The sequence below is a fragment of the Alosa sapidissima genome, chromosome 16 (assembly GCF_018492685.1).
Source record: "Alosa sapidissima isolate fAloSap1 chromosome 16, fAloSap1.pri, whole genome shotgun sequence".
Classification (NCBI taxonomy): Eukaryota; Metazoa; Chordata; class Actinopteri; order Clupeiformes; family Clupeidae; genus Alosa; species Alosa sapidissima.
The window spans coordinates 10558360-10577276 of NC_055972.1; the positions used below are offsets into that span (position 1 = coordinate 10558360).

An 18917-nucleotide genomic window follows, 5' to 3' on the forward strand; every position below is an offset into this window, starting at 1 on the left:
TGTTTAGTGAGCACACAGTGGGATTAGGGGGCTCAAACAGGGCCGTACAACTACAGAGCACAAGCAAAACCGGACCGTAACACTGTTTACAGAGAAAGTAATTTCAGGAATTTCAGGTTTCGCCTGTACAGTATCTAGTTTACTTGTTTGTCCTTTATGCGAGCAGAATACTGAAAAGTCTTGCTGGACTGGACTCTCAGTGATTTAATGTCCATAAATTTCCAGGGTCCTTCCGCTGCGACAAAGCCGCTTTGATCCTGATCCATAGAACACAATCACCAAACACAATAGGCTCCAGTGTTAATGAAAGCACGTGCAAGCTCTCTCTATAACTCTTTCTCTCTCTCTCTCTCTCTCTCTATTTCTCTCTCTGACACACACACACACTTACATACACACACAGACTTATAACTTTTTTTTATTTTGACCAACCAACTTGACATGCACAAACACATACCCCTGGCACAGTAGTCCACTTTGAAGTGGGCAAAGGGTGAGAATCAGAGGTTCCCAAGGCCGAGGAGGGGGAGGAGAAGAGGGGCGGGGAGGGGTGGTCTGAGACATCCACCCAGTGTGCCATGTTTTGGCCCCCTACCTGCCCTCATTAGGAGAGGGCCACTCTCACTACAGGAAACCTCTAGCAGCTGGTCATCCCGCAGCGCAACTCTCTGCAGAGTGCCGCGTTCTCCCCTCCAGCAGGGACGAAGGAAGAAGAGGGACTCTGGACAGCACTGGGCTGTTTGGTGTAGGTGGTCAAGGAGATTACTTCTGACAAGCCACTGGACCCTTGGACCACAAATTTGCACCTGCATCAGTGCACAAGCTTAACAAGATCCTCTTCTTCCATAAACACGTCTGAGAACTGAGAGACCAGGGCTGCCAGTGGTCAGTTTAGATCCTCTGTGGGAAGCTTCAGCATACTGCCAACAGGTGACTGTTTTATATTCTCATATTCTCTACATTTCAATTAATCAATTGTTTTTTGCTTACTGTCCCGCAAGTTTTTCATGTCATATATTGTTGTAGGCTACCAACAGAAAATGCATTTGTCTCACTTTCAAAGAACTTATATGATTGATATGGTATTCCGGTGTATTTCTCCATGGACAAAATATGGCACCAAAATATACAACAGTGTCCTTACCATTCCTGCCTATTCATGCATGCTTGTATGCTTAAATGAGTCATTAGTTTGAACAGACACTGACACAGAACTTCTTGAGAAATCTTAGCTTTGCAGACACAAATATGCATAGTAATCCTCTCAAAATGAATGAGAGAAAATATGGAGCCTAGATTACCCAGGTAAATCTTACACCCTGCTATACATCTTTGAAGTGGCTCGCACTTAGATGTAGGAAACTTACATGGAGGAAACTGCCACATTCCTGCTCAGGATCTTTCTCTTTTCAGGAGTTTTTTTCTTGTACTCCCTTGTGTTCCATGCTGTGTTTTTGTGCTTCCTTTTGATTACATTACAATAGATTCGATTTGCACTTGCCATGTTCTGTGTTGCCCACTTCTTACTGCTGTTTTGACCAGGCACCTTCACCCATTATTAGGGCTACCACCTGCACAGCTATCACCCTGGCCGTTGCTGATGCTAGACCCCTTTACTGAGGCATGTGCCCCAGTATTGATCAGCTCAGCCCCTGGAAAATCACACCAGACCTGTCAATCCTCTTATTTTTTGGGGTTAACCCCTGTTTTTAACTTTATCATGTCCATGTTTATTTGTTATACATGGCATATCAGGAGTAAAATAAGCAGTCAAGGCCATGACTGAGTATTTGCACCTTGGAACTGCAGTGAGCCATCATCCTCAAAAAGGCGGGCTGACAGACTGGATTTCCTATGTTAAGAGCCTAAGGAACCAATCCCAGCAATTTATGGGATACTCAAAGCATCCATATATGACGAGTTGGGATTGAGACTGTTGTCAGAGACGGAACGAATAAACTCCAAAATGAGACAAATATGTACAATTATATATCCGAGACATTTAACTGCCATGAAGGGATTTTTTCATGAGATGAGTTTTTTAGGGGTTCATCAATGCCTGGAGTGGGTCTTTAATATAATCTCATGAATGTCCTGTATTTGAACCTTTCTTAACGTTGATCAGTGTGTTCTTACTTGTCACTCAGTTAATGTAGGAACTAGTCAATTCAATCCGTATTGATATTTTAAAGCGTGTGGTTGCTTTGGTGATTTTGATTTAATTAAAATCACTGACTTATCAGACAATTATTTGGATGTTTGCAGAATATGACTAGAGCATGTCATGTCAGGTGTTTATGACCCCTGTATGACTTTATGCTCTGGATTACTGTTTGCGTAGTTGGATTGTTTGGATTACAAACTCTGAACTGTTAGATGTAGGATTTTTGCCTGGCAACCTGTAGTGAAGAACCTCATTAAATCTCAACTCGTCTCTCTGTCCGAGGCTGCATTTCCAGCCTATTAAATGAATTAATGGTGACTGTGGGTTTGTTTAAGTAACACACTGGGGTTGCCAGGAGACAGACAGGATTAGATTAAATACTTTCAAAGAGCAAAATAGATTTAGTCATCTGATATATCACTGACACTGATAAAAGGTTGATTTGTGGGGCAGGATGAAGTTTGAGAACATCCTAGCAGAGACGGATGGATTTGGCCGGTTCCAGATTGCCCTCATCCTACTGTTGGTGGTACCCCGCATCACGCTGCCCTGTCACTTCCTGTTAAACAACTTCATAGCAGCCACCCCATCGCATCACTGTGACCTCAGTGGTCTGGATACAGAAGGCGTCTTTGAGAATCTGACTGCGGAGCAGAGGCTGGCGGTCAGTATCCCGACACGGGTAGATGGGACACCCTCCTCATGTCTGATGTTCCCAGAGCCCCAGTTTCACCTGCTGGTCAACTCCTCCAACGCCACGACCCTTCCTGCAGGGCCATGCCAGAATGGATGGGTGTTTGACAACAGCACTTTCAGAAGCACCCTGGCTACAGAGGTATCATCAGTAGCCCATCTCTGTCTCTTTCACTCATAATGTCCAACTGCTAAGCACATACCCTAGTCATTTCAAAAAATAATTATATCTGCATTTTATTTCATTTCGCATGAAAATATATTCCAAAATATTGGGCATTGAAGATCAAATATAGTACATAGGTCCAGGGGAATTATCTACAAAAAATGGGCCAAGTCGTTACGCGGTGGATAGAAACAACAAAATTGGTACAGACACTCCTCATGATGTATCAGAAGGGGTGCCCAACATTTCTTGTTTATTATACCGCCAAGGGAAAATCCAAAATGGCCACCAAAAAAGACCCAAGGATAATAAAACATTACATAGTTTGGGCATCATGGTTTATTCTGCTACTTTATCATTTTGCATTTAATATATAGATGGCTAACCCATCATATGTGCAAGATAACCCATGGAAATATTCTTACATGCCTTTTATACAGCTTTAAAAGGGGAAAAAACAGGCAAAAACAGTCAGAATGACATGACTCTCCAAATGAATGCTCATCTGAGTTTTAAATTATTATGACCGCCGCGCAGAGAAGTATCCAGAAACAGGTTTGTCTGGATTCCCCCAGGTTAGCTAAATACCACCTTGATTGTCTTGTTAAATACAAAAACACCTACAGGAGTATCTAAAGGTTTGAGAAAAGCTTATTTAAAAGAAACTCAAAAAACGTGCTGAAGCTTTGGTCTTTGCTGAATTATCATACATTGAAAGCCATTTAGAATAGGGAGGACGTGTACGTGTTCAAACTTTCAGAGTCGGTTAAGTCAGCTACAAAACCATCAACAAAACCAGATTTAAAATACACATTTTGGAGCATTTTGATGGATGTCAGAGGTCCTGTGGAAGGACAACATTACTTGTGTTCAATGAGGGAATGCAGACCATGCTCAAGGAAAACTAGTGTGACTGTGATAAAGGGGCAGTTTCTATGACAAAACTAGTGAAATAAATTTCTAAAGATGTTTGACTAATCTGAAGAATTTGAATTTGCATGGCCATTTTCCACAGAACTGTTAGAATTACTTAGTCCTGACAGGTTTGAAGGTTTCCATGCTGCTGAATGGCCCCAACATCACTTCTCAATATACGGATGTTTCTTGGGGAATGTCTAACAATTTCTCAAATGATACTATTCAATGCTAAGAAAAGAACTGGTAATGAAGCAGAACCATCAAGGTCCTCCAAACTCCAAAAACCTTATCTTCCTCTTTATTGGCCTTCAAGTTCTAAACTCAAGAACATGATGAATTCCCTTAACACTTTGGGAGTCACTTTTCTCTCTCCATCTCCTCCCACTGCTCTGTGTATTTACTATCTTTGTTTTGTGCCATTCAGTTTGATCTGGTCTGTGATAAGAGACAGCTGACCAAAGGCACTGCCACAATCTTCTTCGTTGGAGTCATGCTCGGGGCAGTGTTTTTCGGTGTCCTTTGTGACAAGTAAGGAATTGTTTAATTAATCTTCAAAAAAATAAAAGTCCCAAAATGTTCTGTGGTAAAACCTACGCCACAATTCTATATCTGTGATGTTGTTTTGTCTTTGATTAAAGCATTTTTGACATGTTCATCGTCTCTTTACGTCCAGGTATGGTCGGAGGAGTATGTTGCTGGTGTCCTACACCTCTGCTATCATATTCAGTTTGATCAGTGCCCTATCAAACAGCTACATCATGTTTGCAGTGTTTCGCTTCCTCACTGGCTTCGGAATTACAGGAATTAGCATTATTACCATTGTCCTCAGTGAGTATACCAGTTTGTTTTCCAAAACCACAATGAAATGTACAATCTATAGCCTACATTAAATAGGTAATATCTTATGTGTTTACTAAACAGACAAGACAACATGCTTGACAGCGAAAGTAGACATAAACATGTTGAGCACTATTACTTATACCTGTGAAGCATAAGCTACTTGCTCATCTGAATCTGTCTTGTGCCACTTTCCAATTGTACCATACCACTGTCCCGTGCCACTTGCCTACTGTCCCGTAGCACCCGTCTACTGTCCCACGCCACTGTATCGTCGTGCCACTTAACAATAGGCAAGTGACATTAGACGAGTAGTGCAGGACAGTAGGTGACAGTGGGTGCACCACCAACAACAGTACAGTACAGTTTTTGCTCCTATATGCACTTATTAAACTAAATAGGCCTAGTAGTCTACACTGTTAGACAAACAAAGAAAAAAAAACAAGCATGAATAGGCTCCATGCATCATTTGGTGGTCTTATATTCTATTAAGTTTCACCAATTATGATATAACCTACATATAACAGCTTAGGGCTATTTGTCATATCATAACATGTGACCTCATTTGTCATATTTCCTAACTGGTGAACTCATGGCTCTTGGAATATGCTGATTGCACTGGTAGGCCACTTCAAGCAAACAATTTCTCATCAGACGTTACAGGTGCACACTCTGTCAGGTAGGCTATAGGCCTAACAGTGGCCAATAAAACATTTCGAGCCATCAAAGGCTAAACACAGGCTGACTTTGCATGGCTTTGTTCCGTAAACGAAACGAAACTGACCCAATGGACAGGTGGGCCATGTGGTGTCTAAAGTTGATAGGATTGACTTGAACAATAATTGAAAATGTGTATTGAATAGTGCATTATTAGTCTGCCAAGCCATCAGGATTTGCAAAAATAGGCCTATGCATCATGTCTTTAAAAGGAATTCATTTTGTAGTATGAATTTTAATGGCAAAGGTAGGCTACCATTTCTGGAAATATTTCGGTTTGCACAAGAACTTTTCAATAGCCTATGCCCCAAAAGTTAGGCTACCATTTGATAGCGTCACGGTGCCGACCTATGGATCAGTCTAGTCAGGACATTTTATTTAATTTAAGGCACTTTAATCTCACAACTTACAGAATATGTAAAATTCCCATAACATTTGCCTACCACTGTGTTAATCAAAAGTTGTAGTTGTAGCCTAACCATGCGCTGTGGGATAGCCTACACTTTTTGTAATAAGCTGACTCAAACCGACCAGAACATCTCATGAACCAAACACAAAACATCATGAAAACGTTTTTTTTATTTGTAGGCTACAAACCATTGTGCAAAAGAACATAACATTTAACACAACAACATAATCAACAACATAACTATTTAGAACATATGTACATACAATGCTGTCCGCTGACAGCTAACGTTAATTGGTACAGTTCACCTTCAGTCAGTTGCGTAGGGACAATAGCGACGGGTGTGCGCTTTATCCCCCGTTGCCTCACAGGTAGGACACACGTAGCTCCTCAAAATAGGACAGAGTACCTTGCCATCTCTCGCTTTCAGTTTGTGACTGAGGTAGATATCGGGAGTTTCTCCGTTCTGTCGACAAAATCCACACCCGTCCCGCGAGTTCCGATTGGTGCTGCTGCTGCATACGCTGTTCTCAGAACTGCTTGTTGAGCGTTTCTGGTTATTGGCAGGTGGAGCAGGCTGTTCGACATCCACCACCGGTAGGCGCTGTTGGAAGGCATGGCCTGTTATCCTCTGTGTCCCACTCTCTGTCTGTCCGAGGTTTTCTACAACTGCCCCGAGTTGAAGATAATCTCGCCACATATTAAAACATCCGTTCAGTCGGAACTTCTCGGGCATAAACGGTTGTCGTAGCATCTTGTCAGACTTTGGGCATGGGGGAGAGCAACGTTTAAATAGCCCTTGCACCCCGCCGGTAGCATGCTGCCATCATACAATGTAGCAAATCATGCAGTCTGACCGTCTCACCCTGTCTGGTCCTGAAAGTTTTGCAACACTTTTTGGATGCATTAATCAAGCCGTGCACAGTCAAGTCTTGCATATTTAGCATATGCATCCATTAATCGGATGTCTTTCAAATAAGTGAGGGTGAATTTAGTGCAGCCTGTACAGTGTGCCAGTGTGACCCAGTGGAGGTTCTGTGACTTCTACCATGCACGGTAAGTCATCCTGTATTGTCACCAGATTTGACCAGATTTGGGATCAATTAAAAGAGCAAAATACTGCTCAGCTAAACATGTCAGATTCATAATTCCTAACAGTATCCTACACACACTTTTGCCTTATTTTTTATTTGGAGCAGTGCTGAGAAAAATGAGGATCGTAGGCTATAGGCTATTTCAAACATGTTTCCATTTTATTTTTTTCTCCTTTGATAATTTATCTTTAAAGTAGCTCGTCTTTAACGTGGGTTTATCAAGGGTTCACAAAATTACGAGACTAGGCTTCTGGAGCAGACGGCAGTAAAATCGGTCAAAAAGTAGCGGAGTTAGACTATGTTTTGATTAAAGCAGCGTGCTGGTGACTTTTACAGTGTTTCTTTTTGCATATGGCTCGTGCCCTTTACGACAGCCCTCAGTCTTCCCTGAGAGAAAACACTCATTAGCCTACGCAAACCATTCGCCAGTCTGTCACCATGAGATGTGATCAAAGATAGTCTACGTCATATGTGTTACAGTGTTTTAGTCCTAGACATGCTGTCTGGAGATGTAGCAAAGAGTAGGCCAACATGAAATTGTTGATTACCAAGTGGGATTACCTGCTAAAGTTTGTTTTGTGATAGCTATAGGTTAGGCCTACGGGCGCTATATCCTCCAAGCCAGTGCGTTTAGCCTACCAACACGAATGGTTGAAGACACCTACCGATGCTGAACCGCATGCTGGTAGGCAGGCTATTCACCCTTATTCACTTGTAAGTGACAACTGCAGAGATGACACTTGAGACTAGGCTACTTCTCTTTCTGGGTATACTGATTAGCCAAACTAGTCTTTTCAGAACCTGGAGAGCCTAGTATATTGTTTTTAAAATTGTTGTTAAAATTAAGACTGACTGTAGTCACCAGTTTGTTCAGTTTACAACATGTTTTGTTTATAACTTAAACCAACACACTTTTCCACGACATTCTAATTTTTGAGCCTTTACCCAAATGTGCTTAGCGGATATTGTAGGCCTGATCCCTGCTCCATCTGTTATTAAGAATGCTCTGCTTCTCCTTGTCAGAGTAGCGAATAATTGCATTTATAAATTGCAGTCATAGGCTGCAGAGCTTAAACCTTCTGACACGGTGAGTGTCACATCTATTTCTCTCTCTTCTCCTCCTTATAGTCTACATGTAGGTCCTGAGTAAGATTTGTATGCACTTCATTTAGCGGAGAATATCTCAACTGTTATAGATAATATGACCCCATTGAACAACGTGGGATGTGTGCCAAAATCTCTACCCCGGACGAAAAAATGAAAATGACCAATAGGTGACACTATTATCACACTACAAGTGATTAGGACTTTTTTCCCTTTATAGATAGATATCCTCATACATTTCTACCAGTTTAATCTTAATATTAAGACAAATACTTTTTGTATTACACTTTGTCTTAAAAATAAAATATGCATAAAATAAAATATGCAAATTAGGCAATGTCTCATTAAATATGCGTACATATAAACTCTTGAAGCTACAGATTTTCTGAGGTGATCACAATGTCTACAATGACCATGTAGTGTAAGAATTCTGTTTTGATATTTTGATTGTGTTTAGATGTTCAGTGTGGATGTTGTGTGTGTGTTTTTTTTTTTTTTTTTTTGGGGGGGGGGGGGGGGGGGCTGTCCTGTTTAGTGCTGTATTTAATGGAAAATTATAAATACAATTTTATACAGACAAGGGACTGTTTTTTAAAAGAAAGAAAACAAGCATTTGATTAATATACAGATTTTATATCCAACATTGCTATTATCATTGGGACGTTTACTTAAAGTGAAACATCCAGAACAACAGGTTTAATCCCTGTATTGCAAGGTAAAACTTTCACAACAGAGTCAAGGTATGGGGATGATGATGAGATCTCATTCAGTGATAGGATTTTTACAACTATTGCCTCCCTTGCATTTGCAGTACTTGTAACAACGGAAACCAGCTACCCGACAGGGACACCCATTCTTGTGTGCACACTTGGGGCAGCCGTGGCCTACTGGTCAGGGGTTCGGGCTTGTAAGGGTTGCCGGTTCGATCCCCGACCCAGTAGGAAAAAGGGTTGAGCACTGCTCTCTCATGCCCACATCCACGGCTGAAGTGCCTTTGTCAACTTTTATGCCAACAATTGCAGGATTGTTCATGTTTTCTTTAAACATGCATGTAGGTTTGTTGAGACACAAGGAGAGGCTGTGCAAAGGTGCACATAGCTCTACAATAAATTAATTCCATCCAATTTAAATAGTAGGCCTACAACATAGAAAATCATTGTGTTTTAGTCAGTGTTGATATTGTAGTGGGCCGCCACAAATAAGTCAATGTATAGGGTCAAATGAGTAATTGGTATGTACCAACTTATCTGTTCTTTGTGAGGAATAATGCATATTTAATGATATATTGCCTCATTTGCATATTTTATTTTATTTTATTTTTTAGGCAAAGTGTAATACAAAAAGTATTTATCTTAATATGAAGATTAAACTGGTAGAAATGTATGAGGATATTTATAAAAGGGGGGGGGGGGGGGGGGTCCCATTCACCTGTAGTGTGATAATCGTGTCACTTATTGTGGTCATTTTCACGACTTTAGTCCCAGGTAGAGATTTTGGCACACATCCCACGTTGTTCAATAGGGTCATATTAGTCTATAACAGTTGAGATATTCTCTGTTAAAAGAAGTGCATAAATCTTAACCAGGACCTCTACTATTACTCTTTCTCCTCAAATGTCTGATGTCTCTCTCTCTCCCATGCTAGCATTAATATAGCTTGTTTCAGTGCTAGGTGCTTCTCCACTGAATTTCAGCATAACATTTCCAGTAATTGGTGGCCCTATTGCATCTTTGTTGTAGGCTATTTAACCATTGTTTTGACATGTCAGAGGCAGTTGGCAGTGATCTGATTTACTTGACTCTGGTCATTCAAAAGACTGCCGGTCTCGGAATCCTACAAAGTCTCCTGAACAGCCAGGACAGGCTCTCTGAGAAACACTGACATAAGAGTCAGGGAATGGTTGAGGGAGATGCCCAGGTGTAACCTGGAAAACAAATATTGATCTCAAACAACAGCCAAATACAATAAAAGTCTGGTTTGAGCTACCCACCCCAACCTCCATCCCAAGTGGAGCAGGCAATAGTGGAGGGAAATATACATCATCCTATCCAGGCCTTCTTGGAAGTATTATAGTGTGTTTGGACATACTGTACTATAGAAGTACTTTAAGACTATACTATAGGAACATAGAGAGTAAGGATATTCTAGAGGTATTCATAGTGGTCTTATATACTACCATAGAACTATAGAAATCTTATAGGGTTACTGTAGTCATTTGTCTGGTGAGTTTTCGCAACACTGTCAGTGCATCATGACTGACAGCACATGACTGTGGTATTGGACGCTCCTCAGCACATGACAGTGGTATTGAAAGGGATGGCACAGATGCTCCTCAGGATGAGAATTGCGTTGGCCATCAAAGGTTTAAATGTGTATTGAACATTAGGACAGAAAGGTAAAGCAGTATAATTATTACAAGAAACGATTAATCTGACTTAGTTCTTAACTAAAATTAAGAACTTGACCTAAAATAATGACCAAGTAGTTTATCAACTATAGCAGAGTAGTTGCATGGCATATGAGAAGAAATATATACATGGTGGTGAATTAATAATTTATTACCAGTAAATCATAAAGGTAGACGTGACCCATATAACTTAACATTGAATGTAAGGTAAAACTCAGATAGGTCTGAGAAGACTCTGGGTTCATCCCCTTATATCTAAAACATATTAAAGGGACACCAGGCAAGCCTGATGCTTTTTCTCTACGAAACTCCCCCTAGCGTCTGTACATGTCGATACGTGTGTGAGCCCTCGCTCGGTCTGAAGCTCTTTTCCTTTTATTTGCATCTTCTGTCAAGGGTTTTAGCTGCTTCTTCGCCGGCTCTGCCATTATACACACGTTTGCAACAATTGCTAGCGTTTCGTTAGCCTGCCTGCTTCGGTCGGCGGGTAGGATACACTGAACTTGCAAGCGGGATATTCTTCCTACAGGCAGTAGGGGCGGGCGAGAGAGTCTTCATTTGCCCTGTAACGAGTCATTTAACCATATACCGACTTACGAAGATGAGTAATTAACACGAAAACGTTGGTGTCCCTTTAACATATAGATGGCCTTCATCTGGAATCACCAGGGCATCTCAGTTATCTGAGAGTAGGGGGTATGGCAGCATCTCCTCAGAGAGGGCAGCAAATATCCCAGGTTACAGAAACATTATATGAATTAACTTTACTGTTCTACAACTGGCAATACTGTATTTCTCACATGGATCCTTTTAAAATTATATTAGACATGAGCGGATTATAATTTCTCCTTTGACAAATATAGTTAGAGTTCAGGCATTTTCCTGTGGTCCAGGAGAGGCCCGGGCCTGAGTTAGGCCCTCAGCAGAGTGACGAGAACAGGACCAAATGGCAGCTGAAAACAGTGACTTCCTAGTTCACTGTATGCATAGACATCGATGCTGTTGATTACAAAGGCGTTTGTCAATATGAGACCTTTCCATTGATTTAGGTATGCACATTGCTGGCCTTACAGTATTGAATGTGGTATGGACATGCATGTTCCCCACCTCCACTCCCCTGAGTTCATTAAAACTGCTGGCATGACCCCAGACCAGAGGTGAAAAACTACCAGGTGTGTCTGTTGGGAAACACAGTTGGAAGTTGGAAGTTTATAGCTTTCTGATGAGGTGTTAACAATACACACCCTCAAACAGGGTGTGTGCAGAACATTTAAACCAGGCTTGTGCACAATTCAGAATTTAATTGAGAATGACTCCTAAATTCCAATTCAATTCTTGAATTCGAATTGAATTTGAATTAAGGTCAAAAACAGGATGTAGAATTCCAATTTGAATTTGGAGGAAGTAGAATTGAAATTCAATGAAATTCGAAGAAATTCATATACATACCCTCACAGTATATGTCAGATATGATAGCATTAAACACACAACTTGTAACTTAAACAGTAACAAATTATATGTCCACATTGTAAAACATAATAGTTTTACTTACTTAAAATGTTATAGTAAGTAGAATTCAGGTTTTGTCTTTTGTTGAGATTACTTGCGTAAAATGAGTGTTACTTCATTTTGAGGTAGAAAAGTAAACTATAATTGAATTGCTGAAGTTTGTGCTACACTGTAAAATTAGTTTATAATCTTAGTTAACCTGTTAAGAAAAGCATGCAAACTGATTGTCTATGCAATTCCCATTCCAGATTTGTCTGTAATATCAAGTTGTGCAAACGAATGCTCACTTAGTGTAGTGCACTTACAGTACAGTACACAGAATTGCTATTTCAACTAACTTGGTCATTACAATTACAAGTAAAGTATGTTTATTTAACACAAAAGGTGTATTGAAGTTGTGCTAACTAATGTCACAGTTCAGCTAACTGATATGACAAAAATGCATTTCCAGAATACCACAGACCCGGCCTACATATTGTTTAAGGGATCACATTTGAATCTTTCCTGAAATTCAATCTTAAGTTACAATAACAAATAAGTGACAGTGACACTAAAGGCTATATATAGTGTTGTTGTGTAATTGATATGTGATTTATATTGATACATCACCAAACAGCCAAACCTGTGAGTAGAACTAGTGCTGACAGTTATAGACAGGCACAGATCTGTAGCTGGAAACCATACATACAGGTACCCTGTCTCTGCTAAGTTACTGAGGCTAAATGTGAGCTTGATTAGGATTTTTATGGGTGCTCTCCTTGCAAACTTATGTTGCTATTAGACATGGTGGTGTTAGTGGCTGTCCATTACATGCACTCTCCTCTCTGGTCAGGATATTAATATCAACCCCAATGCCTTCACAACATCATGGATACACTGAAATGCCAAAAACAGGCCTTTGAATGAAGTGGTAAAACAAAGTCCTGACTCACTGTGGACATCAAAGATTAGGGGGTTCCCTGAACCGCTGGACAAACCCAGGTGTGTGCCACATATTGGTGGTACATAGTGAGGTCTCCCCTTCATTGTGCAGTACTTTCAGAGAGTAGTAAAACAAAATACCAATGTAACATGTTGCTGAAGTTCTACCCACAACATTAGAGTGTTTTGGATAGTCATCCACATAAATTACACACCAACAGTATATATTTGTATATTTGTCACTGTCACTTGTAATTTAAGATTGAATTTCAGTAAGGATTAATATGTGATATCTTTACAAATATGTGGGCCAGGGCAGTGGCATTCTGGAAGTGAATCAGTTAACACACCTTGTGTTTACACAATATACTTTACTTGTAATGACAAAGTTAGGTTAAATAGGAATTCTCCTCAGTGTAAGTGTACTACACAAAGTAAGCATTTGTTTGCACAACTTGGAATTCCTATCCCAGATTAGTCTGTAATTTCAAGGCAATCGGTTTGCATTTTTTACAGGTTAAGTAAGGTTAACTAACTAACTAACTTCACGGTGTATCAGAACTTAAGCAATTCAAGTATAGTTTACTCGATTTAAATGATCATGTTCACTTAAATTACTCCTTTTAGCCAAGTTATCAAAAAGCAAAATCAACATAATCAACAAAAGACAAAAACTGAGTTATACTAACTAAACATTTTAAGTAAGAATAGCTATTCAATTTTACAATCCAAAGTAACTTTCCCAAAACTGAATGCATGTGAGATTCAACACATTCTTCCTGTTGTTTGACTGTGGAATTGCATTGAATTGCCATGAATTTAATTCCACTTCCTGTCATTCCAATTCCAATTCCAATTCAACTTCCTGTGGGGCAGAGCCAATTCATTTCAAATTCCAATTCGTGAATTTTTTTTTTTTTGCACAAGCCTGATTTAAACAGTTGGTTTCTGGTAGGCACAGTTGTTAACCATATCCATAGCATCAGGTCATAGTGGCCATGCACGTTCGGTCCAAGAAAGATTTATTAAGAGCGAGCGCTTGAGTGCTTTTTTTGAGTTTTCAACTTTTTGGTTTTATTTTTGGAGTTGAGTGTGCCTGTTCCTGTGTTAGATTTTTGTTCATATCATTATAGTTTTGGTTGTAATTTGTTCATCCCTTGTCAATGTCATTACACAGAATAAAACAAAAAGGGGAAGAACAGGGCTATGTAATACGATTAGACACTATTTTTAAAACAAACATATACAAACACACACACACACACACACACACACATATATATATATATATATATACATGAATTTGTATATGGGACATCTTGTTTCTAATCTTGTTTTGTGTGCATTGTTTTGGCCTGAAGGTGTGGAGTGGGCAGATATAGAGCATCGGACATTTATTGGAGTCTTTGGGAGCGTATCCTGGACTCTAGGCAACATGTTGCTTGCAGGGATTGCATACTTGGTTACTGACTGGAGAATGCTGATTATCACTGTCACCTCTCCTTTAGTGCTCGCAATTCTGACTTGGTGGTAAGAACTCTAAATGTGTGCCATGATAGGATTTAACATAACCTTTGTGATTTACCCCATTTCAGTTTTTGATGTACCAATGTTGTCTATTGCAAATCCTTCAAATCACCAATCCATCAGTGATCTAGTTAGTTTCTTTAATTACAATTTGAACAATGAAGTTATTTGCATGAAATAAAAGGTGAAAGACATGAAACATTTTATTTTGAGATGCAGAAAGTTTAGCAGGTTAACCAATAATAATTTATAATTTAACAACTGTTTAAACTATTGTGATGTGTTCATTCATGGCTGGGGAGACAGGTGGATTCCAGAATCGGCTCGCTGGCTGATAGCCGCTGGGAAACCCGAAAAGGCTCACTACTTCCTCCAAAGATGCGCCACCATTAATCGCAGGGATGAATTCTCTACCAGAATTAAGCCAGAGGTGGGATCCTTTTCTTAAAAATTCTCTTTCTGTTTGACAAACTGTTGTTGTTATGTGCTTCCTACACTGATAGTACATTTCCTGGTTAGACTTTATCGAGCATCGTATCCGTGGATCAGAAGCACAGCTTCACATACCTGGATCTGGTCAAGACCCCTCGCATGAGGAGACTGACTGTACTCACAGGCATTGTGTGGTAAGCGATGTGACCGTGTGAGTGAGTGAATGAGTGTTGTATGAGTAAATGACTTAAATAAACCTGTTTAACATCACATGTGTCTCATCTAGGTACGGAGTCGCATCTACATACTATGGCATCAGTTTGAACATCACTGGCTTTGGACTGGACCTTTATCTGACTCATTTCATTTATGCAGCCATCGAGCTCCCAGCCAAGTTTATCACCTATTTCAGTCTTAATGTCATTGGCCGCCGATATAGCCAAATGGGGACACTGCTGGCCACAGGGATATGCATTTTGATAAACATCTTTACCCCTAAAAGTAATCACACAAACACACACAGAAAGAGACAAAGAAAATATTGCTGTTTTTGTTTTCTTCAACCAATGATAAAGAAACAGGATTCTGGTTGGTGTGTGTGCATGGGTTTTAGGTTTTTGGATGTTTCGCACCATTGTGGCAGTGTTGGGAAAAGGTCTTTCTGAGGCTGCGTTCACCACAGTCTTCCTATACACTACTGAGTTGTATCCAACAGTGGTCAGGTTAGCCATTTCACTTTCAGTTAAGTGAGAGTTACCTCACATATTGTGACTGATGAAATCAAGTTCAAATTGAGAAAATAATCTTGGACACTGACACATTAATCTTGGATTAATCTGACATACTTTGTTGTGTCTACGAACAGACAAAATGGTGTTGGCTACACCAGTTTCATGGCTCGTTTGGGTGCCTCCATTTCGCCTCTCATCATGCTGTTGGAGGATGTGTGGAAGCCTTTCCCTGAGGTGGTGTTCTGCTCAGTGGCCATTTTCTCTGGACTAGTGGCATGGCTTCTCCCCGAAACCCTCAATGCACGGCTGCCCGAGACCATCGATGACATTGAGCAAACCAGGTGTGCTCAGAATCAGAATTAATCACAAGTGCATAGCCTAATCTAAATTCTATAGGCCAAATACCAAACAAAGTTAGACACGTATTGTAGACATATAGGCACCTATTGTATCCTAATAATAACTTGGCTCTAACACACCCCTTCAAATCAAATCTGAACATCTTTGTATTTTTCCTGCAGAAAACGGTCCATCTGCTTGTCTTCTCAAGACCAGGTAAAACTGAAGCCCGAACCAGAGGCACTAAAGCCAGAGGTTAACGCGGAAAAATTAACCATGATGGAGTCGTGATAGTGTAACAGTCTTACTATGGACTTTTTACCAAGAGTTTTTTATTGCCATGTGATAAGATTAATAAAATATTTTATCACTGATTAAAAACCATTTGAGTTATTTATATTACATATGAACTACAGCTGCAGTTTTTATGCTACATTACAATATTACCAATAATGTTACTGTGTGTGTAAAACAAATATTAAGGTATGGCACGGGAGCAATTACATCAATGAAAAGTGCATTAACACAACATGTTTGATGAAATCAACTGTAACCGTGCAGATTGGATACCAGATTAAATAAACCTGGATGCATGATAGAGTAACCCTGAATGAGTGAGTCAGGAAGTGAATGAGAAACAGTGATTGGTTGAGTGAGAGATGGAACGATAAAGCAGAAGAAAAGAGATGACAAAGACAGATGAAGAAAGAATCTTGCTGCTGTACATCATTCAATTCAATTCAAAGAACTTTATTTTTCAGTTAGGAACTTCACATGTGGAGGAGCAGCAGAATGTGTCCATACCCAACAATACATACAATAAACAAACACACGCACGCACACACACATACACACACACACACACACATCATCAGCCCACACTAGACATATGGCAGATAATAAAAACTTTGCTGATCAGTGCCAATCAGTGTAGCCACCACATCCACAAACCAAGGTTCGCTGAATTCTTGCTCATTCTTATCCACACTGTCCACACCATGATAATTTTAAAGGGGCGTAGCCAACTTGATGGATGGGGTGGGTCTTCTTTCCCAAACTTGTGGACCTTTTTAGTGTGCTTGCACAACCACTGTTCACTGACAATCTCATAGAACCAAATAAAGTATTTGAAGTTCTGAAATTTCCTTTAACTGTGTGTGAGTGGTAGTGTGGTATATTTTTTATATAGATTTCTCATTTAATTAAATGTTTAGTTTAACTATGCATGTGCTATTGGATTAATTTTGACTGCGGTATGTGAAAGAGAGAAAACATAGTAAAATAGCTGCATAGTTTGAACGATAGTCCCCATTCATTCTTTAGGTGCCGTGTCTCCTCGTTTATAAAGTCTCTGTTGTAGTCAGATCATTATAGGATGCTTCTGGAGTGAAGTTTTAACAAGAACTTCAGGACTAACCCCCTTCACTTCAACTGCACGTTGTGAACAACATGCAGACGTAAATATCCTTCAGTCTGAAGAGTTACAGCTTTATTCTCTGGGGGCGGTGGTAGTGTAGTGGTTAAGGAGCTGGGCTAACGTGTAGTAGCCTGAAAGTTGTCGGTTCAATTCCCGGCTTCCACCGTTGTGCCCTTGAGCAAGGCACTTAACCCCAAGTTGCTCCGGGGACAATGTGATCCGTTGTAATATAGCTGACATATGTAAGTCACATTGGTCAAGAAGTGTCTTCTAAATGTAATGTAATATTCAATGACTAACAGTTCTAATTATACATCTACTAGCTGTTTTACTGTGAAGGATAGTAGATGTATAATTTGAACTGCTGGTCATTGAATAAAGCCTCAACTCTTCAGACTGAAGCATAGCCTACTGCGTCTGTTTGCGGCAGATTCAGATTCAACGCAGATCCACAAATCTTTCGTTCATGGTTTTTGGGTTCATAGATTTATGGTTTTGTAGTCAGCGGTGCAAGACTGGAATAAGATGTGGCACATGGAAGCATTGTGGAAGTTCCTTAATAAGGGGAGCACAAAAATGAAAGTGTTGCAGCTATGCTTTGCAGAAATGGTGCATATGAATGATTCACCTTATTTGATTAACATGGGCCAAATCAAAATAAAGTATTCATTAGCCTAATGAAATTATTTTATTTAAACATATACCCATATAGAGCTATAACAAATACAAAGAAGTAGTTATAACTGTCCATCAACAAAAGAGTTGGGGCAGAGATGTAGACTTTCAGATGGTGTGGGGTGGGCCTGCATGTGTATGTGTGCCTACAGTATGTGTGTATGTTTTGTGCACTGTTTCACTGAGACAAGTCTATGACAACAACAAAGTGGGCACATGCTCCACCAGGGACCAGAACCTTCTATTCTTTATCAGCCCATAGGTCTAAACGCATGATCCACCAGGTACCAGAAACTTCTATTCTTTATCAGCCCACAGGTCTACAAGCAAGTAATTTGAGGGTGATGCACAGTACCAAATATGGTGTGTAGTATGACAGCCAAAAAGTTCAATTTTGCTCTCGCCTGACCAGAATACATTCTCTCAGTATTTCATAGGCTTGTCCAAATGTTGTGTAGCTTTCAACGACCTTCAACATGTTTTTCTTCAGTAATAGAGTCATGCGGGGTGACAATTGAATTTACTGACTACTGAATTTACCCCTTACTTTTTTGATTTCCCTTGAATTTCCCCCTTAATCAAGGAATCCCTGAATTAACAACATAAAATAACAAAGGGCCACTTCATTTAAATGAATTGGTTTTCTTATGTTTCCAGGCGTAATTTTAAGGCACATTTGAGTAGCCTACATCGCGTTTCGTTTCGTTGTGTTGCGTGGAGCGGGTTGCGCAACGCCTTGCAAAGCGCAGCACAAGCTGCTGCTCGTCGCCCGGCTAGCCCTCCCGCAGGCAATGCTCCCCACCGCGTGCTGGCTACTACTATTTTGCACTGAACCCCACTGGGAAGGACAGCATACCGCT

General features: G+C 40.2%; 1 protein-coding gene across 1 annotated transcript; it reads left to right on the plus strand.

Annotated features, from left to right (window-relative positions):
• Positions 1 to 635: 635 nt before the first annotated feature.
• On the plus strand, positions 636 to 16326 carry LOC121685830 (solute carrier family 22 member 7-like). Its single transcript, XM_042066598.1, has 11 exons — positions 636 to 930; positions 2618 to 2999; positions 4366 to 4469; positions 4615 to 4769; positions 14298 to 14466; positions 14770 to 14893; positions 14983 to 15089; positions 15182 to 15396; positions 15509 to 15617; positions 15761 to 15967; positions 16148 to 16326. The coding sequence occupies exons 2-11, from the start codon at positions 2619 to 2621 to the stop codon at positions 16254 to 16256; spliced, it is 1680 nt and encodes a 559-aa protein (XP_041922532.1). The 5' UTR covers positions 636 to 930; position 2618; the 3' UTR covers positions 16257 to 16326.
• Positions 16327 to 18917: the final 2591 nt, after the last annotated feature.